A 24,170-nucleotide genomic window follows, 5' to 3' on the forward strand; every position below is an offset into this window, starting at 1 on the left:
ATTAGTCATTCCTATCTACCAGATGATTTAATGAAAACAACGGTGGTGCCCATAGTGAAAAACAGGACAGGTGACATTTCAGACTTGAATAACTATCGCCCAATTTCTCTTGCGACCACGATAGGTAAAGTATTGGATAGTATGCTTGAATCATGCCTAGAAAAATATCTCAATCTCCATGATGCACAGTTCGGGTTTCGGCCTGGACTCTCAACCGAAAGCGCGATTCTGGCTCTCAAGCATACTGTCCAATATTACACTGAACGTAAAACACCGGTGTTCGCGTGTTTTCTGGACCTCTCCAAAGCCTTCGATCTCGTTTCCTATGATGTGCTTTGGAGGAAGATGGAGGACAGGGGAATGCCAGCTGAACTATTAAAAATCTTCCAATATTGGTACAGCAATCAGACCAATCAAGTTAGGTGGTCCAACAGCTTCTCTCAGGCATACAGGTTGGAATGCGGCGTGAGACAAGGGGGACTATCGTCTCCAAAGCTTTTTAACCTGTATGTTAATGATCTGATAGTCGAGCTCAGTAGCATGCGTGTCGGCTGTTGTGTGGGGGATGTTTGTGTGAACAACATCAGCTATGCGGACGACATGGTGCTGCTGGGCCCGACTGCGAAGTCTATTAGGGAGATGTTGGCAGTCTGTGAGGTATATGCCGCATCACACGGACTAATTTATAATGTTAAAAAAAGCGAGTTCATGGTCTTCAAGACCGCCGGTAGGTGTCCAGAGTCATTTCCAGCTATTTCGCTAAATGGCATGAGTGTAAAACAGGTGTCTCATTTTAAATACCTTGGACATATACTTGCCGACGACCTTAAAGATGATGACGACGTCGAGAGGGAACGCAGGGCTTTGGCGGTCCGCGGGAATATGCTGGCCCGCAGGTTTGCCCGCTGTACGGACCAAGTAAAAAATACGCTTTTTAAAGTGTATTGTCAGGGTCTGTACACGGGCGGCTTGTGGTTTAGCTGTTCGCAAAGGTCGCTGAATTCCCTTCGCGTCCAGTACAACAATGTGTTCAGGATGATGTTGAGACTACCCCGGTACTGCAGTGCCTCTGCAATGTTTGCTCTATCCCATACAAGCTGCTTTAATGCGGTCTTGCGGAGAAAGGTAGCATCTTTGGTTAGTAGGCTCCGGGGTAGTGGCAACAGCATTCTGAGAGTTGTTGCAAACGACCACAGAGCGCCTGTACTGAGGCATCTCGTACGGACAATGATTCCGCACGAGATGCCTCGTAAGTACATGACATTTTAGTTTCTAAGTAATTTATAATTATAATTTTATACTAACAATAGTCTATAAGTTTGTTTCTTTATTTTTTTACTAACACCAATGGATCCTGTTATCTGAGAAAATAAATAATTTGAATTTGAATTTTTGAATAAATGGAGTGACTTCTTTTGGTTCTCCGGTAAAAATGGGTTTCCGCAGGGCTCAATACTTGGGCGTTTCTTATTTCTGATTTATATTAATGATCTGCCATTCTTTGTTAAGGACCATTGCGAAATAGTATTGTTTGTTGATGACACATCCTTGATTTTTAAAACAGACAGACATGACATTAACTATGACCATATCAATGATACCCTCTCTAAGGTAGTTTATGGGTTTAATGCTAACAATTTATTGCTTAATGCCAAGAAGACAAAATGTGTTAAATTTGAATTACCTAACGTAATATCGACTAGTCCACGCTTAGAAGTAAACGGAGAAAAGTTAGACCTTGTCAATAAAGCAGTCTTCTTGGGAGTGACCTTAGATAGTAAACTTCAATCGTTTCCAGCAGATTAAGATCCGCTGCATACGCAGTCCGCAGCTTACAGATGTTAGTACTCCTAGACTAGTTTACTTTAGTTACTTCCATAGTATAATGTCCTACGGGATTCTCATGTGGGGTAAAGCGGCAGTATATTCAAACCATTTTTGTATTGCGAAAACGAGCGATTCGTTCTGTGTACCTTCTAAGCTCTCAGAGAAAAGTTTAAGGAGACTGGTATCATGACTATGGCATCACAGTGCATTTACTCAAATATTTTATATGCCCGTAAAAATATACATAATTTCACTGAGAAAGAAGATATCAATAATAATAACCTTAGAGCTAAGTCCAAACTCAAGGTACCACGAAATCGTTTAACCAAGGTAAACGCCTCTTTCATGGGGAACTGTATACGTTTTTACAATAAGATTCCGGAGCATATATTAAGTTTATCATTTCCTAAAAACTACATTAAAAATATTTTAATCGAAAAGTCATATTACAAAATTGAATATTACGTGTTAGATAAAAATGTATGGGAAGACGACACGGCTCCAGAATCCACACCAATTTGATTCAAAATGTATTCCATAGCATTTAAGTTTATTTGAAAAGAGCAATCCCTAGAGTTTCTTGCTCATTCTCTCAGTGAAGTCAGTGTAGTGAACGAGCAGTAGCTTAATGTAATGTAATGTAATGTAAAATGTGACGTTTTCAAGTGTAAATTTATTTTACCTATGGAATAAATTATCTTTGACTTTGACTTTGACTAATACCACTCAGTCCGTGACCATGGGATATGTAAAGAGCCCGAACCGTTGTGGTTTGTTTCAAAAACAAAGAAACCAATACCTAAACGCGATTTGTAGAACCGAAAAAATAGTTTCATTTCCAATGTGATGTTTAGTAGCCTAGAGCATATATGCTCTAAGTTTAGTAGATAGATAAACGCGTTTGATTGGTTTGGTTAGTGACTAGTGTGATTTCTGGTTATAAATAAGACCACCCCATATCAACCCACCATAAATGGCAAGAGCCTTGGGATAATCTAGAACTGCAACCGTCTTCCTATTCTGGCCATACAATATACCGGAATACAGATCTTACTTAGACGACTCTCGTGGTCGAGTGGCTTGCACACCGGTTTTCATGTTGTAGCATTTCGTGAGGTCCCGGGTTCGATCCCGGCTGAGTCAATGCAGAAAAACTTTTCTATATTATCTCGGGTCTGGGTGTTTGTGTTACCGTCGTTGGTTCAGATTTCCATAACACAAGTGCTTTAGTTAACTTATTTTGGAATCATAGTAACGTACTCGTATAATGTCTTAAGTGCCTCCGTGACCGAACACATTTAAATTTATTTCTCTCGTGAGTTTGGGTGTAATTTGTGGTTCTCTATGGGTGCGGGACTATGTTGAGTGTGTGCGTTATTATTATCTCTTTTTTAGTAGCAGTACAGCTCCGTGTGAAAGAGTTCGTCCAGGTTAGTACTGCCATCTTACCTATTTCTGCCGCCAAGCAGTAATGTCAGCATTACTGTGTTCCAGTTTTGAAGGGTAAGGGTGTTGGTAAAATTACAGGCATATGGGACTTGTCAACTTGTGACGGTGTTTCCTCCTTACACCGTCATCTCACCTCTTTGTATCGCCCCTCTCCTCTTGTATCTTATCATTTTTTTTTTACTTGTATTTAAATTTTAAATTTGAATTGTTCCATCTTCCTTCACTTTCTCATTTTGTTTTCGTACCACGGTCACTCCCAGCTCGACCGCCACAACAGTCAGAGCTGTTAATAAGCTAATTATGTGTAATAATTTATAAGTCTACACCCTTCATGTATCTATTTCTGTAATTCAGTTTCTCGGCCCATTTAGGGGTAAGTATAGGGAGTGTTTTATACTGTTATACCTGTTTTTTTACATTTACCCTTATATTGTTACAGCCTTCTTTAAACTTTACTTCTTTAATAAATTTTGTGGACCGGAAGTTTCCCATTTCATTGCCGTGAACCAGTTCACGGCTAGTTAGGGTTACAACCCTTTCAAACTTATGTCTCAGGGTGACAGACGCAACTGCAAAGCTCCTCTAATCTTTGCGGTTTAAAGTTCTGAGTGGCACTGCAACTGTTAGGCGTGTCGCTTACCACCATCACATCACTTGGTATTACAAAAAAAAAACATTATGATAGATCTTTTCAAAAGTTGAAGAAAATTGTGGTTCTACCCAGCCGCAGAAACCGCTGCGCCTAAATCTACTTACCGGAGAAGTAAGCAAAGACAACCGCACTCGGACACATCACTAAAAACTAATATTAGTTTATTGAATATCATAATGTTTTTACTACTATGACATTCATGTATTTATTTGTGAAAATCATTGATGCAATAATCGAACGCAAAGAAAAATCCCCTGGAATTTCACTAGACTTGAATCGAACAAGTGTCTGTTGCCCACCAAGGCACCATACGGTCTGTTGTCTTTGTGTCAAATATAACGTTCGAATGTTTAATAAATAAAAATACGATTTCAATTTGAAATTGACTATATTTATCATCACATTGAACAAAAAATAAATACAAAAATATGACACACGAGTAGCTTGATCGTGTACATTGCTGGCGGCCTACATTATGTCTGGTAGACCCTAAGATTGGACACATTTTGTCTACAAGAATTTGTGAAGGTGAAAATCATGGAGGTTTGTCAAATTACGTTTTTTTGTTTGCGAGAAAAGGGTTGTGATGTCCATGTCATACCACTTCAATATAAAAAAAAATTAAATAGTCAAGTCTTTATAAAACATTTAAAAAAAAGCTTTCTGAGTCAGCTTATGTTTTACGTAAAAATAATATTTGCCTAATAAAACAGATGTCGCCCTCACTACAAAGGTATAAATTAAAACTTTGGAATTACATAATAATCTTTTTTGGATACTAAACCCCGCGAATTAGATAGATACATGTTCCATATTAAATGTCAAGGACATTCCAATGTATACAAGGTTTTTATTTAGGACGAATAATCACATTTAAAAAGATATCTTTACAGTGTTACAGTTAATTTATTATTATTTAAAAATGTATTTGTATGATTCGGTAAAATGTTTTGTATTTTATCTTGTGCCAAGTATTATGCTAAGTCCTAATACCAAATTATGCTATTGGATAAATAATTTACTACAGATATGTATATAAAAAACGAAATATTTAATGTTGACGTTTGAAAACATTTGCAGTGACTGGACAAGGAAAGTTAAAAAGAATTTGTTATAAGATCTAGTTGGGCACTAACGTTACTTAGAAAGAGTTGCAGCCTGTTTCTTTGCTTTTACTAGCTCTACTAATTCCTTATACCGTTTCATGCAGTCTTTTTTAGAACGATTAGGTATGCATTCGGCAATCTTATCCCATCTCTCGGGCGTACTGACAGGGAACGTTTTAATGGCTTGCTCAAGGAGTTCTTGCTCAGTTTTTGTCCAGGGACGGTCATCTTTCACTTCTTTTTCTGGTTTCACAACTTCACCATTCACTTTAGGTTTTGACGTTCCATTAACTAGCTTTGTACCAGGATCATTCTTTGATATACCGCTGTCATCAATATGGTTGAGCATTTTCTTCTTCTCTTTCTCAAATGTGTCAAACGCCTCTTCATTGGCTGCTTTCTTTAAACTGCTTTTAGAAAAGTCAGAGCTCTGTAAATCTTTAGCCTTATTCAGGACTTCTTTTGCATTGAATCGCCTATCATCAGTAAATGTACAGTGTTGATTTAGAAAATTAGCTACAACATCCCACCTCTGGTTGGTGCCGGCAGGAAATAAATTAACAGCCTTGATTAACATTTGTGTCATGTCAACAGTCCATTCCAAAGGCGTCTTCAAAGCAGCCCTTTCTTTCGCCTTCTGTTCTTCCACTTTCCGATGCTCGAACAAGGCTTTGCGTTCAGCTTCCAGCTTTTCTTCAGTCTCTTCAACAGTTTTGATAAATGCATCTCTGCCTTTTGCTTCCAAGTCTCTCATGAAGTCCTGTAGTTCTATTACTTTCAACATTTCACAGATTTTCTCAACAGCAGCCATATGTGATACTGCTTCATCATCATTCTGCGCATAGTAGTTGTTAGCTTTGCACATGTCTCTTAAAGCTTTACGTTCTTTGCGTAGGTTTTTCTTCTGTTGTTCTCGCTCAGCACGGGCAGCTTCCATTCGCTGTCTCTCAGCCTCATCAGCTTTCTGTTTCGCGAGTTGAGCTTCTTTCATTAGACGTTCCTCCTCTGCTTTCTTGGCTTGCACAGCATCCTGGAAAATATTGGTGTTTTATTAGGATACAGCAAAAGCAGTTTTTAAATAAGTACAACAGTAGTAATTATTTATGAGCTCGATACTACAAGTATATTAAGTATAAAAATCAGTACTTTTATTTAAATTTACTTTCTGCCATGGCACCTTTGGAAATAGTAACCCTATGCTTTGACGAGAATTTCACAAGTCAATATCAGCAATGTGTACATATTAAAGGTCAAAAATGAGTATTAAAGTACTTTAATATCTAACTCAATACAATATTCTTCATCACTTCTCTTTGAAGAGGATAAGTATTGAATGCGTTACAGTGAAATATGGTAGCTGACCTGTCTAGCCCTCTTAGCAGCTAACTTCTTATCCTTATCCTCTTGCTTGAATCGCTGTATCCTTGGATCATTTGCATATGCTGTGTCCACCAGACTCCTTACCCTGGCCATCTCTTCCTTTTTCAATTTAGCTCTTGCAGCTTTATTTTGCTTCTCTATCCATCTCCTCTCATCTCTATCTGCCCCCCTCTCTTTCTCCTCCTCATCAAGGTAAGAAAACTCCCTCCAAGATTCAAACTCATACCAAAATGCATAAAACCTTTCTACTTGTTCTCTAGGACTATTTTCATCACCTAGTAAAGGCACATGCTTTTTCTCTGACCATCGGGAGTTAATCTCAAAGTATTTAGGGACTATCTTGAAGAAACCTTCTTTCTTGATCTCCACCTGAGTTGGTACATTGTCATCTACTAACGGATCGACCGAGTCATAAGATCTTCGCTTCGTTGGTGTGCCAAGGATCTCGTAAGCTTTTGTAATACAAGTGAAGTAGTCGTCGTCGCTGCGTACCTCCTCGCCTTGCGCTTTACGCTTATCAGGATGATGCTTCAATACTTTTTGGCGGTAGGCTCGCTTGATATCGTCATCAGTAGCTTTGTAACGCAAATTCTTCATACCTAACACAGCGTAATGGTCCTGATTCTTCCAGTCCTTAGGGTCCAGACTACGCAGATACTCAACATCATCGTCGAAAACCACTTCTTCTGCCTTTTCTTTAGAACCAGTCGTGTCAAACGATTCGTCCTCGCCGTGACATTTAATCCTGTAATAACGCAGGAACGCCGCCCCCGCACATTCTACTTTCTTCGTGACGACTACTTGCGGTATCGCCACTACTCGACTGTTGTTATTTGAGTCCCCCTCAGTCATTTTACTATTATTTAATCTACAAAATTTGTACCAACTGAGAACATAACCTGTGAAAGACGTAAACAGTCCCAATGTGACAAGTCACTGCCAATGCTCAAATATCACTACGCACTTCCAGAAATTATAAGAAAATCTACAAAACAAACTATGCTTCTAATCAGCACTAAAGCAAAGGTATCATAATTTACTAAGAAATAATGCGCGCGACAAAAAGTCCGACATTGTTCGAAGATGAACGAAACGAACGAATCAACGAATAGGTAACGAACGCTCCGAATGATGAACTGAATGAAGCAAGAATGTAGGATTCAACTTTGCGGCAGCAATGAACACTAGAGTGCGCGTTTAAACGGAAAGCACTTAAAAAGGTCTGCTTTTTAAAATAAGCGCTTAAGCTCGCTTTTCATTTTCAGCGTAAGCGTTGGTCACTGGTCAGTCCTATAGGTAGAGATGGGAAATACTGCTTATTTTTTTAAACGTTTAAACGTTATGCTTTTTTAAAAAAGCATGCTTTTTTAAAAAAGCGTGCTTTTTTAAAACGCTTTTTTACTTAAACGCTTTTTAGTTTGAAGCTAACAAAATCGTTTAGAAAACATTTAAGCGCATAGACTTTTACGTTAAAAAAGCTTGCAACGTTGTGTTGATAGCGAAAAGCAAAAGTAGACCACTAATAAGGGTCGTATTCCAGAACTCTACTCAATACTCAAGTCAGGATTTGAGTACGATTTAAAGCACTAGAAATCATACTCAAGTCCTTGCCATTAGGGTTGTATTTCCAGTGCTTGAAATCATACTCAAGTCGCAATGAGCAGCATCAAAACTTTTTTGCGATCCGAACATAGGTTGGTAATTTCTGCGCTACCAACCTAGCGGCAAAAATCAGCTGACCACAAATAAGTATATAAAGGGCATAGATGTATCTATTGTAAATGGGAACAGCATTTTTTTTCCATCCTCTAAAGGAACAGCTGACCCGCCAGTGGTGGGCCACCACTGTGTTTTCAACACGTTTCAAAACGAGCATTCCATTAAATTGTTAATTTATTTGATTCTGTAAGTAGTATAGTTGCAGTACGTTTCTGGTAAAGTGAAAATGGGCAGCGACATGGACTTTTTATACAAACCGATGGTTTTAGTAACCGGTTTCGGACCGTTCGCGAATCATCCCGTGAACGCAAGTTGGGAAGCCGTGAAACTTATAAACAAGGATGAATTAGAGAAAAGACTTAACATTGACCTTGTGTTACTGGAAATTCCTGTTACCTACGAGAATGTGGATGAGTTTGTGCCGGCGCTGTGGGAGACATATACGCCAAAGGTAAATATGTTTTCAACTGGGTTTCACTCGTCTAAATGAACCTTGCCATTTAGTACTGGGTAGCTTTGAACGTATAAATAAAACATTATTTGGGACCTGTAAAGGGCCCGAAACGTCGGTTTGTTTGAAAAAACAAATATACGCGATATAAATCCGGAAAAATTGTTTCATTTCCTATAAAACATTATTGATTCACACATAGACAAAAACTATTCCATTACCTAATACAGCTTTAAAAATCAAACACTGTTGAGACGTGATTGTAGTTAGGACGCTGAGTGAAAGGATTTAGTGTGTATATCTTTACTAATGTATACAAATATGTATAAACTTACATGGCGTTAACTGCCTCCGTGGCGGAACGGTTACCATGCCGGACTGCCACGCAGAGGTCCCAGTTTCGATTCCCGGGCCGGGAGAAATGTTTGTGTGGCTTACATTTATTTCTCTCGTGAGTTTGGGTGTAATTTGTGGTTGTCTATGTGTGTGTCCATGGTACCCGCGACACAGGGTTTCCCTAGTGCGGGGCTATGTTGAGTGTGTGCGTTATTTATTTATTTATTTGATTAAAGAAAATAGTATATAAAAATTCTTAATATAGAAGAAAAGAAATAAAACAAAAAAATTCTATATTCACCTCAATGCACCACTGGTGGAGCAAGGAAAAATTGCCTATCAGATGGAGTGTACCACTAGTGGGCACGCACGAAACCCACTCTGCTTTTAGAGATTGTTTTAAAATTAACTTTCCCACTATGTGTAACAGTCTAAATTTTAATAGTGCAGTTTAAAAAGTAAAAAAGTGTTCATTTTAAAAAAGAATTAGTATTATAGTGGCACCACCACTGGCCACATTAAAATCTGTCCTGTCGAGAGACAAATTATGGTTATTTTGATCATGATCTGAATGGTGGAAAATTTTATCAAGGGGCTTGCCTTGGGTTATCATATCCCAAAGACTGACAATGTTTTTCCATTAAATGGATAAGTTTATTCTTTGGCAAGGGTAGCTCTGCTAGTAGCAGCTCCTGTGGTCACCAGGGTGGTTGCAACTGAAAACTTAGCAAGGATTTTTAGAAAGAGAAATAAAACAATAAATAGTAGTAAGTCCTTAGCTAAATGTCACGTGTGTGAAATGTTTATATCAACTGTTTACAGCTCATGATCCATGTAGGGGTTTGCAGCTTTGCCAATGAACTGACTCTTGAATTGCAAGCACACCGCAAAGGCTACCAACGGATGGATTACTTTGACAAATGTCCCCCCAACCATGTCTGCACTGCGGAAGGAGCCATACGGATACAAACAAAATTGGATGTGGAACGGATATGCCAGCAGTTCAATAATGGGAATCAAATGAAAAATACTATTGCTGTAACTTCGAAAAATGCTGGAAGGTACATTTGCTAGGTTTTTTATAATCTAGCCTAGTAATCACTGCACATCCTACTAACAACTGGAGCTGTCCACAAGAATTTGCATTTAGAGTAAATAACAACAGTGCACACACTCAACATAGCCCCGCACTAGGGAGACCCTGAGTCGTGGGCAGTGTTGGGCAAAATTTAATTGTTCAGCCAAATAAAAATTGACAATTAATTAATTGTCAATTGCGAAACACCCACTCCCTAACCCACCTCTAACTCACCCCTTAACCCACCCCCTAATCCACCCACCCACAAATTAATTGCAATTAAAATCAGTCAATTGAAATCAATTGCAATTAAAATTAATTGCGACGTTGCAATTTAGTTTAATTGAATTGATCTTTTAGTCTGATTGAAATTTAATTAATTAACGCCCAACACTGATCGTGGGTGCCATGGACACACACATAGACAATAACAAATTACACCCAAACTCATGAGAGAAATAAATGTAGGCCTTACAAATATTTCTCCTGGCCCGGAAATCGAACCTGGGTCATCTGCGTGACAGTCCGGCATCGTAAACGTTCGGCCAATGAGACAGTGAAAAATAAGTGTATCAACTCTTTATTTCCTTTGGAGATTTTTCATTGAAAATTTAATAAATTCACACCACATAGCATGTGAGAATTTATGAAAATAAACTTATACCATTTATCATGAGTAATCTCATGTGTTGTTGGATGCAAATAATAGGTAAGTATTCCTTTTGTTTTAAAACTGTGGAACCATGTTTGTGTGCATCGTTGTGTACTTATACATAGAAAATGCAAATTTTATAGTCTTTATTGTGTAATACATTCTGTCATACAGCTAAATCATACAAAGGAAACAATTAAAAAATATTACAAACAAATAACCTTACCTCCTCCTTTTTTTGAAGTCGGTTAAAAAAAAAATAAGAATCAGCTATGATGTTTTTACCCTTTAAATCTTTATGTTTTGAAAACAAATTAATTCTAGATACCTAAGAATTTACATGTAAAATATGTAATAGAGCAATTGGCATCTTTGTCATAATCACGCCGGACGCCAACCATTCATCCATCCATAGAATAGGAAATACTATGTATTTGCAAAAGAAGACGTTATCTTAAGGAGAATAATTTATCTGGAGTTATGCTGTTGAGAAACCTTTGTTGTCTCGGTAAATATTTATTGTATAAATGTACAATAGAGCCATGTGTTAATTTTATCTTTAAGCTGCGTGACCAATAAGTGTACGGGAAAAACAGTGATTATTATTATTATTTATTAGTCACATGTAGACATGTGCGCCGCCGCGCCGCTGCCGCACAATGGGCTGAAAAAGGCCGGTAGTGGACTTAGCATTTTTAAAAAAAAAGTATTATTTTTTGGAATTTTAAATTTTGTGTTGGATTTGTCTATCGAATATAAGAAACTATTATTAATAATGTCTTTCAGATAACTTAGTATTTTCGGAGTTATTAATTTCCAAAGTTATTTTTGTATGAAACAAAACAAAAAAATGTGAAAATCTCCCAATTCTCAAATTTTCTCAAAGAATTGACTTAAGGTATGCATAGGACGTATATTTTTCCTATTTTAACGCCTATTCTCAGGTCTCGAATTTTCCCGATTTGGTCGCAATGTCAACTTTTGTTCTCTATTCCACACCACCCTAGAGGTTAAGAACTAGGTGCGTTTTTTTTTGTAGTGGTGTCCCCTTGAGGCCTAATCCACTGAAAACCTAATAAAATAAATAAAAATCACAATCACTGCTAGTCTCTGTTTTAATTCAATCATTGTCAGGGGTATCCACATTAACGAATGCTAAATTTTCCTGTTCGTCATCATTAAATGTCCCTGCCTGTTCAATAATTAATAAATTTTGTGCTTCTTCTGACAAAGTTTTATGTTTTCTGCGAAGTTTGTGGCGTTTTGTTGAAATAAGTGGATCAGAGCTAATCAACAAATTATTTAAAATATCTCTATTAGTAGCTTTTCTGCTGCATTTTCTGGAATGGTGTTGGCGGTACCTACGAAAGTCTTTATTTCTAGCTTCGGCAGCTTCTTCAGATAGCTGTCCAATTGGTATTAGACCGAAACTTTTAATGATAGCTGCACCATGCATAAGAATTTTATGAATACTGGAAGGTATATAATACCAGTTATATAAGTCCAAATACAGTTGCATAGTAGCTTGAGCATATTCGTGAAATTTGACTACCTCAATATGGTAGCCCGATGAAATTGCCTCTAAAATGATTGCAAACCGCCTAATTAACTCTTCACTGACACCAGTTATCTCAGCAGTCATGGTTGGATTTGCAAAAAATCTTCTAGCGGTGTTTCCGTAATTGGTGGAGCCGTGACTTTGTTTGACAACATCAATCAGAAGTCCCATTCTATTCTTGAAAGCGTCTTGTATGTTTTCCTTTCTGCTTTCCATGATGCACTTGTTGTCTCCCTTAACAGTTCATGTCTGTATCGTTAATCTATAAGCTATATGCAGAATGCATTCCATCATTCGTATCCAGCTGTGCAATGATCACAATCCGTATCTACAGAGATCTGGATTTGTCGGTTTTGACGCAATTAAGGGTAAATTATTCATCTCAGTTGGAGTAGCTTTACAAATGTCGCATCTCTGAGATGAAGTGACACATAGAATTGATGTTGCTTTTCCGTCTATCATTGTCATTAATAAAGAGTGTGAAATGTTTTTTTCTCCAACTTTTGTTTCCACTAAATTAGCAATCTCTTCCTCAATAGCACTATTTTCCCGCAGTATGGTTATTTTGTTTTCTTTCACAAATTCAAAAAAGATGGGACGACACCAGTATGATGAATTTGGTGAATCATTTTGCCAGATGACTTGTTCGCCGCAAACCAATTTGATTGGTACTAAGCTTCCCATGAATATGCTTGAATCATCAAGTTGACTTTCTATAGTTTCGTCGTCTGTTTGGATTCTTTGCTTGTAATTGGCTTGATTAGAAGCACCGTCAAATCCCCACTTACTGATGAGTGTTAAATCTTTACAATCACTATCCATGACGAGTGGCATCATTATTCTTCTTGTCGTTATATACAGTAGAGCTTGTAACTTTATTTTGGCCGAGGTATCTGTCACTGTGATAGCGTCTTTTGCTGGATAGCATTCCTGTTTCGCGTGTTGTACTTGATAATAGGATGGAAATATATTGCTGTCTTTTTCGTTAGCACATTGTCTTAATGTATTGTATTGCCACTTGGTTAGCTTAAGTGATAAAAACAACCCCAAAGCCTCATCCGCTGAAAACGCAGGTTTTGTTTTTTGAATAGATATGCACCTTTTAACTTTTTTCACATCTTGTGGATTCTCAAGTAAATGTTCTAATATTTCAGCAATCTCCTCATTCCCATCTGCATTTAACTGCTCAGAATATGCATATTTTATTTCGTCCGAAGACAAATGGAAGTTTTCTGCTCGTCTTTTTTTCTGTTTAGGAGCTAATTCACAAAAGGGCTTTGTTCGGTGGAGTCAAACTCAGTTGATGTACTGGGCACTGGGTGATCTTCATTACTGCCTATTAAACATTTAATAAAATCTGGCCATAAGATGTTTGCTTGTAACCATTGGCAATTTTTAGTTTTAAATACACTTTCTTTACTATTTGCGTTTTGCCATCTTCTATTTAAATTATAGCAAAATTTTGCACAAAACGATTTTAAAGTTTTCTCGTGTTCATCACTTAATTCGACTAAAAGTTTGGACCTTATCTCGGTGTATAAGTTATCATTATTTTTGATACTGCCACTGCCACTGTTTTTTAGAGTAACGAAGAGATCAAGGTTTGTCACTAAATCATGAAACATTTTCACAAACTTTTAACAAAACAAATAAATAATAGTTTGTAGGGGTAGTGTGTCTATTACGGTGGGTTCGAATGCAGCCGTACATTTTGTACACTGTTAATGCACCAAACACGTTACGACACGTCATAACTTGTTGTTGTTGTCGCATGCTCTTATTACTTGATTCCCGGAAATCAGCGTCAAAACAAATGACGTCATAGGGTGGTGAAAAATGTTGAACATTGATTTAAAAATTGTAAAAAGCTTTTATAACATTTTTTCAAACAATTTCCTCACATTAGAATTGATCAAAAACCCACAATCTTCTGCTAAGAAAATGCACGAAACAAATATAAAAGAAAATTAAAAGCTTCGCTTCAGGTACCGTGAAACAAAATAGTTTTTATATGCGGCGTAACGCTGCAGTATGTATTGAGATGCTTCAGTCAGTTGAGTATAAAATATTTTTAATTTTAATTTATTTAGAATATTTTACTATCATTCTTCATGGATTGCTAAACTAAAAAATCATAACTTTTCATACAAAATTGAAATGGCTAATTCTCCGAAACTACTAGTTAAATAAAAAAAAGTCAAAGAATAAAAACGATTTTATCCCTTAAGTCCCAACCTTGCATATTCAGCCCACTGTGCGCCGCGCGCCGCCGCCGCGCCGCCGCGATTTTCCTCGCGCCGCCGCCGCCGACAAATGCAATCGGCGCGTCGTTCAGTTCGATCAGGCTCTCCGATAGCACGCGCGCGCAAGCTTCCGTATTGTGTATGAGGAAATAGCGACGCCAGAAAATTACTTTTCTAATATCGAGTTCTTAGATTTTCGCGATTGTTACACATAGAAAATGAAACTATTTTTCCGGATTTAAATCGCGTATATTTGTTTTTTCAAACAAACCGACGTTTCGGGCCCTTTACAGGTGCCATGGTCACTGTTGACTGAGGTGGTACAGTTTTCAACCAGTTATGTCTAATAATTAAATATCTTATTTTTAATTTTACAAAGAAAACATTCCAATTTACGCTACATTAAGTTTTACAAATTATTTTATTTAATGAATTTTTATTAATTTTAATTTATTATTAATTATTAATAGAAATTAGAATAAACTGAAACATATTAATTAGTACTGCAGTCTTATGTCTGTTTGGGATTTTTCATCGTCGGTTTGTTTGAAAAAACAAATATATACGCGATTTAAATCCGGAAAAATAGTTTTACTTTTCTAAGTTAAACCTTTTTTTTTTAATAAAATGTAAGTTCGCATTTGACCTTCATCTTACCTGATGGAAAGTGACGATGAGGTCGACGATGGATGAATGCCTATTCACTTTCGCCATAAAAAGGTCCAAGTTATAACATAACGTTCAGGGAACAAGTCTGCAGGCAGGGAATTCCACTCCATAGCCGTTCGCCATATAAATGTGGAAGCGTAACGCTTCGTGCGAATCTTTGGAAAGTCCACAACATAGGTAACACCGTTATGTAATAGTAAGTACCTAAACCATTTCAAGCCAAATACGTTATCACATAAAATATACTAAAAAATTGAATCCTATCCCGTCACACACACTATAAAATTGATGATACCGACTTAGAGGAGCGATTTGGGTGTTGTTTTGGACAGTCGACTGAACTTCATCTCGCATATTGACACAATAGTGAAGAAATCTGCACGAACGATTGGTTTTATAAAGCGAAATACAAAGGTTTTTATTGCTCTGCATTCTCAGTAATTTTAAGTTTATGCGGCGGCGCCCAAACAATTGGACATACAAGCGCGTAAACGTTGATTGTACCTATTGAACGCTTATGAAGTTGTGTAAGATTTTTATTAACAAAAATGCATAAGTTTAAATATGCAGTCAATTTTGGTAAACTAAGAGGACACTGTCTTACAATGATGATGATATTCAGAAGGCCGCTACGATGTGTACCACTTTTTTGAAACCACAATTTTGGGAAATAAATATATTAATTCGAACGCCTTCAAGTTTTAACAATTCTGTATTTTTTTTGGCTAAATTACCTTGACATTAGTAATAATCACATAGTTTTCGGACAACCGAGATCTCGTAAAAATCCAATTAGTAGCAGGCTTATAAATTAGGCCCCTCCATGTTCAGGATGCTATTGCTACTGTCACGTATTTTTTTTAGAAGCGAATTTTCTTCCACAGCAGATATGGCTCCTAAGGAGTCACCCTAAAACCATTGTGGTATTGGGTAGATCAATGTACGACTTTTATGTATTAAAATAAAGCAGTGTACTTTGTCACAGATACCTCTGCGAATACATCTACTACACATCTCTAAGCATAGACAAGACTCGCACGCTATTTGTTCACGTGCCAGATACGCAAATTTACAGCTCCGAACAGACAGCGAGAGGGCTGGAGCGCATTTTGGAGCTCTGCCTCCAGCAAGTAAATGAGAATGATACCACGAACTTGACTGATGACATGAAGAAAGCATCGCTGAATGAAAAGACGACTGACGCTTGCCCGTGTCAGCCTGCTACAAATCAGTAATAGTAAACATTTGCAATTAAGTATCGAGTCACAAATCGCGCCCAATTTTATATGAACAGTTATTTATATATTGATTTGTTCTAAACATTAATGGCAAATTTTACTTTCAAGACCATAAGTCATTGTTCAAGACACTTCATTGTGCAGTCTGTATAATAATGAATTATTATAAATATTGTATTACTGACATTTATACATTGTGTAAAAAGTATTACTAATTATATTAGATTGTATAAGGTTAATATGTGGTGATGACATAATATAAGCGTAAAATGTTTTATTTATATTCCAGTATTAAAGGTTGATGTTTATTATAATCTTGTTTTTCTTGGCATGTGGTGGCTAGCGTTTTAGGCTGTTTAAATTATAGCATAACGGGATGTTCTAGAATTCTCACGGCTTTGCCTTAGGACCTAGTCTCTTTTTTGTGTGCGTGTGGATTGAGTGAGCACCCTGCGAAATAAGTTTATAAAATACTAGTCCTTTAGTAAAAGTTCTAAAACAATTGTAAAAGCAATATTGGAATTTGTAAAAAGATATGACGGAAGATAAATGATGAAATGTCGGCTCACTCAGTTCTCACAGAGCACCAGCCAGATTTTCAAAAGTATTGAGTTTGCATGTAACATTTGTATACCAGGTTTTAGTAAAAGTTTAGAGTAATTAGCGTCTTTAATTACAGTTCGATTGATGCCCTATTCAAATTTTTACAAATAGTTTTTTAGGCTCACTCAATCCTCACATTCTCAAAATGTACAATTTCGTTATGAACCAACTAAAATAAGTAAATTTCGTATAAATCTAATTTTAGTACAAGTTCTTAATGAATTTGTAACATATAAATCGTACCACTAAGGTGGATAGTTTTTATGTAATAATTTATTTAAAGTGCTCACTCAATCCTCACATTTCTGCAAAGTAAAAAACATCAATATTTCGGTGGTTTTAATTGTTACAGAGACTATTTATAGTACAAGTTGTAGTAAAAATTTTTACTAAAGGTCCATCAATAAAAATTTCTAACTTTTAGTTTATTTAAAAAGATATTTGGTTTTTATTGTTTGTATGAAAATTTTCAATGAGCGTCGCCACACGTTTTCAAAACACAGGATATTTATATTAAAATATTTTATTACTATTGAAAATAACCATCAAAATCAACGAAATTGTTATTGTACAAACGTCCTTTGAACATTGCAATCTGCAGGTCTTACTAACAAATTGTAGTATTTTTTTCCGAAATCTACTTAATGAGTGGATTCAGTTACACCATCTAACTATTAATGCTCCTAAATTCATTTATATAAATTTCTAAAAGCTAAAAATAAACAAAATATACCCTTAACGTTAAATAATATTAAAATAAATAGTATTGATAGTGAAACATGTTTGGGATAGATCGTTGATAGTAAATTAACACGGAACCCCAATATAGTAGGAAATAAATCTAAACTATTGTCTCTTACCGCAGCTTTAAAAGGTATCGCTCGATATCTTCCCCGCAGGGTTCGTTATTTAGTCTACAGCTCACTAATTAAACCAAAAATTTGACTACCTCATCGAGATCTGGGGCTCAGCAGCAGAAATAAACTGGTAATTAAAAATATACAATATACATACACAAGTAACATTTACAAACACAAATACAAAATATTCAATTAAGGATGCAAATAATTTAGTACCTACCAATAACAAATGTAGAAGAACAATGTTTTAAATCAAGGGTAGCCATATATTAAATTATCCAAAGATATTAACAAAACGCAGTCTCTAATCACTAACTTAAAACTTCAAAAATACTACATAACTCAGAATTACTAAAACCAATTTAAATCAAATATTATAAAAAAATAAATTTCTTCAATACGTACATAAACATCAAAAATATGGTAATACTATCAATAATAAACTATAATCTGCATAATATACAAATTATTATTAATAAAAAATAAATCAATAAATCATTTCATATTTAAAACAAATAAAAAAAACACATGCAACATCTAGTACCTACAGGTAGCGAGTTTGCACCCTGTTTGGCACCTGAGGATGTTGAATGAATTTTAGCTAAAATGGCGGTAGTTTTTTTTTGTCAAATCTACCGTCTGTACGTTTAATTGTAAATATCTTACATCGTTTTCTCATGTAAGTGAACTAGTTTATAGTTTTTAATGAGAAATAAATATCTTATGCCAAACGTCGCTTTAGTGGCCTTGTGTCACTCAAAGCTCTGCCTCCGCCTATAAGGCAAACCAGAGGCGTGATTATATGTCATTATAATTAAATTTACTGACATAAGTATGTTCAACAATAACTAAGAAATATTAAAAAGAATGGATCTTGAAATAAAACCAGTGCCTAATGTCGCATGTAATATTGCCAGTGGATGCTTTCAATAGAAAGTCCATAAATGGAGCTAAACAACCCTATCGAGTTGTAAAAAGAATCGTAAGCAGGCATAGAGAGAATTCGGGTTGCATTTGAACAAGACGGTAGCTCAGTTGGCAGAGCGACTTGCCCCGGTTCGGCAGTAGACGTAGATTCAAATCCTTCCTGACATGATTTTTCTCTGTGCTTCTTTCGAGTCTTGATTAGATATAACACATAGGTAGTGGAGGAGTACTCCACATAAAATAAATGAAAATCATGTTAACAAAAAAATGTAATAAATTGATTTTTGAAAACAAACTATAGAAATTATTCGAATTTGCCCTAGATATTATTATGAAGTGCTAATATTGAGATACGGTCATCAAGAAGAGAAGTGTGATTAATAATAGATTCATTGCGAAAGACTACGATAATTTCTAATTTTGAGATTATGAATTGAAATCTGCGGCAAATCTGAACTAACGGTAAATATTAAAAAAAAAGAGGTTGCGTTCTGAAATAATGAGTAAAACTTACCAATCTCAATTTATTAAAACGATGTCCGTGCGTTCTGTTTTTTTTTATTTAAATGGTATGTATTAAACTTATAAACAGAACGCTCCGTGCGTTCCGATTTTAAGTAAAGTTTAATAATAGTGGAGATAGTGTAATAGCGACGTGGCTGTATGCCCTTTGCTTGGGACGTTAGCCTTAAAATTAATAGGTAAGTAACGTATTGCTTGTATTTGTTCGTTTTGGTATTTGAACGTGTGGCGACCCTACATTGAAAATTTTCATACAAACAATAAAAACCAAATATCTTTTTAAATAAACTAAAAGTTAGAAATTTTTATTGATGGACCTTTAGTAAAAATTTTTACTACAACTTGTACTATAAATAGTCTCTGTAACAATTAAAACCACCGAAATATTGATGTTTTTTACTTTGCAGAAATGTGAGGATTGAGTGAGCACTTTAAATAAATTATTACATAAAAACTATCCACCTTAGTGGTACGATTTATATGTTACAAATTCATTAAGAACTTGTACTAAAATTAGATTTATACGAAATTTACTTATTTTAGTTGGTTCATAACGAAATTGTACATTTTGAGAATGTGAGGATTGAGTGAGCCTAAAAAACTATTTGTAAAAATTTGAATAGGGCATCAATCGAACTGTAATTAAAGACGCTAATTACTCTAAACTTTTACTAAAACCTGGTATACAAATGTTACATGCAAACTCAATACTTTTGAAAATCTGGCTGGTGCTCTGTGAGAACTGAGTGAGCCGACATTTCATCATTTATCTTCCGTCATATCTTTTTACAAATTCCAATATTGCTTTTACAATTGTTTTAGAACTTTTACTAAAGGACTAGTATTTTATAAACTTATTTCGCAGGGTGCTCACTCAATCCACACGCACTCTTTTTTTAAGTAATATACTTCCGGACACAATTCGAATCACCTCGCATTTTTGTCGTAAACGGCTAGAATACAAAAATAGTGTTATCATCGAAGAAAAAAGTTTTCCCCAGTTTTGCAAATCCAAATTCCCAACAAGGACTTATGGAAAAGACGTTTAGTATACTAGTTTCAATCAAACATTGTTTAAGCTTAGGGCACTTAATACTGAAAATGCGTGGTTGCTCGAATTATGTGTCCGGAAGTGTGTATTAGATCATTGTAGTAGACATATGCGTTTCTATTATACTGTGTTTTAGATGACCGATAATCAAAATACGATTGTGGTGCTTAAGCCTAGTCGGATTAGTAGTCTTCCACTCTGTTCACTATTCCTCGTGCTGATCAAACTCTGGTTGGTAAAAAAAAGACGATGTAAGTTAAAGAAATGTCATTTATTGACTAATCCTCCTCTTCGTCGTTGCCGCCGCCACCAGCCTGGCCCTTGCGCAGGTTCTTCCTCTTAACGCGGCCGGGCCGTCCGCCGCCGAAGGGCGACTTCAGTGAGAAGTCAATGTGTTTGCCAGAGTCCAGGCGAACGATGAACGAGGGAATGTTCACCACTTGCTTGCGGACGCTGAGGAAGATAAAGATGTTTATTAGACACTATTCAAATTCAGTGACTGTCGCAAACAATTTGACGACTTTCAAATAGAATTTTGATTATTTTGGCAAGCACTGCATCTGCTTTTACATACTGTTATATCACAGAAATCTAAATAAATTTGCCTTTTTATTTAGATTTCTGTGTATGGAATATATAGGTACTATGTACAAACTGTCATAATGCTGGATTCGAAATTCTCAAGATATTTTCTTATTTTCTTTGACAATGGATAATTAATGTTGTGACAAACAGCGAGAAAACTAAATAAACAAAATGAAAAATCTTTGTATTTGATTTGTGACTTTTAAAATTTGACTCATTTCAATATGTCTCTAATGCAAACATTATGGCACAACATCGCTAGAGCGGTTGCAGTGTTGTTCCAATTTCATAAATGTTAAAACAATTATAACGCTTTGAACTCTTGTCTCAATGTGATGTAGTCTGTTCCAATCTATTTTGAACAAAAAATAAACAAACCTGTTTGGTTAAAATTTTAAAGCAATCACTCAAAATATCGAATAAGTAACATTTTCACTTATATTTCGAAAATTTCGAATCGATATATCATCACTTTTTCCAATAATATTCATTTGAACAGCGTCGTAAAATCGTATTTGAAAAATGATAGTCCAAAAGGGAGGTTATTATTCATCTATACTTCTATGACTTGCCTATGGTTGCTTAGTGCTGTCCGAAAAAAAAACATTTGGTTCAATCAATTCAAGTTTAGTAATCGATTATTAAATCAAACATTTCAATTGCAATCAAACGAGTATCTAAGTGTAAGGATTTGAAGGAGGATTTAAATTGAAATTTTAAATATGCGTATGTAGGTTATGCAAAGAAAACCGCTATTACGACTCAATTGAACAAATCAATTAATTAATCGATTTGTAGTTGGCGCTACAATTGGCCACCACTAAATCGTCTATGGTCGGGTCAGTGACTTGTTTGTTTACTTTTTGTTCAATATGGACTGAAATGAAGTAGTCTTGTTTCCGATATGTGTGATGTGGAATAGGTACTCATTCATTGTGATATGTGTAATGCAGATTAAGTATTAAAATATGAATAGTTTGTTGCCACCTACAAATAAGCATAAAATTCCAAGATTACACACTTAGAAATCTTGAAGGTGTCAATCCTATTGCCTTAGTGTCCAAACACGACGATTGATAACAAGATCGCCATGGTCTACTTTAAGGCTAAATTAGAAGAATTTACACTACAAGAATTTATAATGGGAACACAAAAAACTTTACAGGAACATAAATTAAGCCTAACTTAAGGCATCATCAAGACCTTACCTGTGTTACAGCTCAATAGAGCACAATTTCAAGACATTGATCTCAACAAGTGAGATTCAAGTGGTCTAATTGAATAATATTCATCAACTTGTGGCTGGCCAAGCCGCATGTATTACCTGCATGTCATAATATAAATAAACATATGTGCCAGACAAGAAATCAGACCTAGTGAAAAGGTTTCAAAAAATTCATTCAGAAAGAGCTTACACACGACACACAATGGGTACCACAATCAATTTAAAAATTTGTCCCAAAAAGCTGGAAATTAAAACTGGGATTGTATCATATAACATAGTAGGTAATTAACACCTGAGCCTGTCTTCATGGCACTGACAGTTTTATATATCATTAGAAGTTTCTTACTAATAGCTTTGCTTCTTCCTTATTTTAAAATCCATAAAGTGCTAAGTTACAAATTCTGATAGTGTATAATAGCATAAATACTAAAAGTAATATAATAAGGTTTAAGGAAATTACAAATTCTTACCGAATATGCCTCTGTCTGATCAAGATACGAGCATGATGAATGGACTTAGCGAGACCGGCCTTAAAGACTTGAGTCTGCAGACGACGCTCCAAGAAGTCTTCAATCTTCAAACCAAGTACATAATCAAGCTTCATTTGTTTCTCATCCAGCACTCCAATACGGACCAAACGACGGAGAAGGGCATTACCTGGAGTTAAAATTAAACAAACATACATATACTATTGATTTCTTAAAACATTTGCTACAATATTGAAAGGCAAACATCAGTAATAAAATGGATATCAACACTGATTTCTGTCAAGAGGTTGCCAGTTTGTATTCATCAGTTAGGTTTTATGCAATTGGTTTTTTCCTGTAATAAGATGACTATGAAAGCCACAGTATAAGTTATGAAAATCATTGTTAAGAAATTGCAGTATCTGTTTACATGGTATTCAACTGTTTAATGATTACTTTACACAGGTGCAAAATTTCTCCTTTAATTAAATTGAGTAAAATACATGATCTATTGTTTAAATTTCACTCACTGCTACCTGTGGACTTCCCAAGTTTGTGACATAGTAGAAGATCATTAGCTTGCACTTGAAGTGTTATACATATACATTCAATAAAATATAAAAAGACATTTGCACACTAACCTTCAAACAATCTCTTAGCTCTTAGGATATAAAAAGACATGTGCACACTAACCTTCAAACAATCTCTTAGGATCTTTCTCTTCGAGGGTGAGCAGTTCACGGGCAGCTTTACGGATCCTCGCGAGCGTGTACTTCACGCGCCACACCTCGCGCTTGTTGCGAAGACCATACTCGCCGATGATCTTCAACTCCTGGTCGAGACGCGCCTTCTCAAAGGGACGACGCGGCGTCACGTAGGTTTTGGAGAATACCGAGGGCACCCGGTTGTTCACCATCTTGGTGAGCTATAATCGTTGATAATTGGGTTACCAAGGTTGTTTATACGATTTCTCAGTGTTTGGACACTTCGTAGTGTACAGAGGGTGAGTTTGTCGCCACCAGCAGTTGCAAACGTAAACGCTTAAAAACCTACCTAACTAAATTGACGAGCGAAAAATTCCAAGATAATACGCTTGGGATTCTTGCCGGTGGCGTTGCTATAGCCTTGTTGTCCAAACACAGTGACGGATTAGAACATCACCGTGGTCTACTCAAAGGCAAAGTTAAGTTAGGTTATGATCATGAAATCCGTTCACATCTCAATAAGTATAAAATATTTACCAATAGTAATAACACAGAACACTATCTAAAGAAGGTTTAAATAAATTGTTGCACTTATTTCAAAAAGATTAACGCATAACACATATAAAAATTTACAAATAGTCACCTCGTCCCGTATACACGGCTCGTTGGAAAAAGAAAGAAGTTTTAGAAGTAGTCAAATCTGACAGATAAATGACACAACGGACAAGGGAGAGTCCGAAACAATGTTGCCATTTTGAAAAATAATTTTACGTTGTCAAAAGGTAAAGTTACTGAACGAAAACGATGGAGCCAGGAACAGTGGTGGTGGTGGTGTGGTGCAGTTGTTGGAGGATTTTTTCGGTGTAAA

At 35.9% G+C, this 24,170-nt stretch overlaps 3 protein-coding genes across 4 annotated transcripts; 1 reads left to right on the forward strand and 2 right to left on the reverse strand.

Moving 5' to 3' along the window:
• Window positions 1-4,395: 4,395 nt before the first annotated feature.
• On the reverse strand, window positions 4,396-7,581 carry LOC113230751 (dnaJ homolog subfamily C member 2). The gene is made up of 2 exons (XM_026464829.1): window positions 6,397-7,581; window positions 4,396-6,064 (listed from the first exon to the last, which is right to left on the reverse strand). Exons 1-2 carry the CDS (start codon window positions 7,264-7,266, stop codon window positions 5,066-5,068), a joined length of 1,869 nt encoding a protein of 622 aa, XP_026320614.1. The 5' UTR covers window positions 7,267-7,581; the 3' UTR covers window positions 4,396-5,065.
• A 624-nt stretch (window positions 7,582-8,205) lies between these two features.
• On the forward strand, window positions 8,206-16,661 carry LOC113231050 (pyroglutamyl-peptidase 1). The gene is made up of 3 exons (XM_026465210.1): window positions 8,206-8,584; window positions 9,743-9,981; window positions 16,106-16,661. Exons 1-3 carry the CDS (start codon window positions 8,360-8,362, stop codon window positions 16,353-16,355), a joined length of 714 nt encoding a protein of 237 aa, XP_026320995.1. The 5' UTR covers window positions 8,206-8,359; the 3' UTR covers window positions 16,356-16,661.
• A 3,913-nt stretch (window positions 16,662-20,574) lies between these two features.
• On the reverse strand, window positions 20,575-24,038 carry LOC113230666 (40S ribosomal protein S9). 2 transcript variants are annotated; one of them, XM_026464690.1, is made up of 4 exons: window positions 23,946-24,038; window positions 23,292-23,523; window positions 22,602-22,788; window positions 20,581-20,774 (listed from the first exon to the last, which is right to left on the reverse strand). In XM_026464690.1, the coding sequence occupies exons 2-4, from the start codon at window positions 23,512-23,514 to the stop codon at window positions 20,600-20,602; spliced, it is 585 nt and encodes a 194-aa protein (XP_026320475.1). In that variant the 5' UTR covers window positions 23,515-23,523; window positions 23,946-24,038; the 3' UTR covers window positions 20,581-20,599. The 2 variants fall into 2 exon arrangements, with proteins under 2 accessions (XP_026320476.1, XP_026320475.1); XM_026464691.1 differs by lacking the exon at window positions 23,946-24,038 and having other exon boundaries at window positions 20,575-20,774; window positions 23,292-23,522.
• Window positions 24,039-24,170: the final 132 nt, after the last annotated feature.

The sequence above is a fragment of the Hyposmocoma kahamanoa genome, unplaced genomic scaffold, assembly GCF_003589595.1.
Source record: "Hyposmocoma kahamanoa isolate Upper Pololo Valley unplaced genomic scaffold, ASM358959v1 64, whole genome shotgun sequence".
NCBI classification, from domain to species: domain Eukaryota; kingdom Metazoa; phylum Arthropoda; class Insecta; order Lepidoptera; family Cosmopterigidae; genus Hyposmocoma; species Hyposmocoma kahamanoa.

Coding starts and splice junctions, on each gene's coding strand:
- LOC113230751 (XM_026464829.1), bottom strand. CDS start 7,266: ATGACTGAGGGGGACTCAAATAACAACAGTCGAGTAGTGGCGATACCG. Junction 6,065..6,396: donor CTGCTAAGAGGGCTAGACAG/GTCAGCTACCAT, acceptor AATATTTTCCAG/GATGCTGTGCAAGCCAAGAA.
- LOC113230666 (XM_026464691.1), bottom strand. CDS start 23,514: ATGGTGAACAACCGGGTGCCCTCGGTATTCTCCAAAACCTACGTGACG. Junction 22,789..23,291: donor TCCTAAGAGATTGTTTGAAG/GTTAGTGTGCAC, acceptor TTTTAACTCCAG/GTAATGCCCTTCTCCGTCGT. Junction 20,775..22,601: donor ATCAGACAGAGGCATATTCG/GTAAGAATTTGT, acceptor TATCTTCCTCAG/CGTCCGCAAGCAAGTGGTGA.
- LOC113231050 (XM_026465210.1), top strand. CDS start 8,360: ATGGGCAGCGACATGGACTTTTTATACAAACCGATGGTTTTAGTAACC. Junction 8,585..9,742: donor GGGAGACATATACGCCAAAG/GTAAATATGTTT, acceptor AACTGTTTACAG/CTCATGATCCATGTAGGGGT. Junction 9,982..16,105: donor ACTTCGAAAAATGCTGGAAG/GTACATTTGCTA, acceptor ACTTTGTCACAG/ATACCTCTGCGAATACATCT.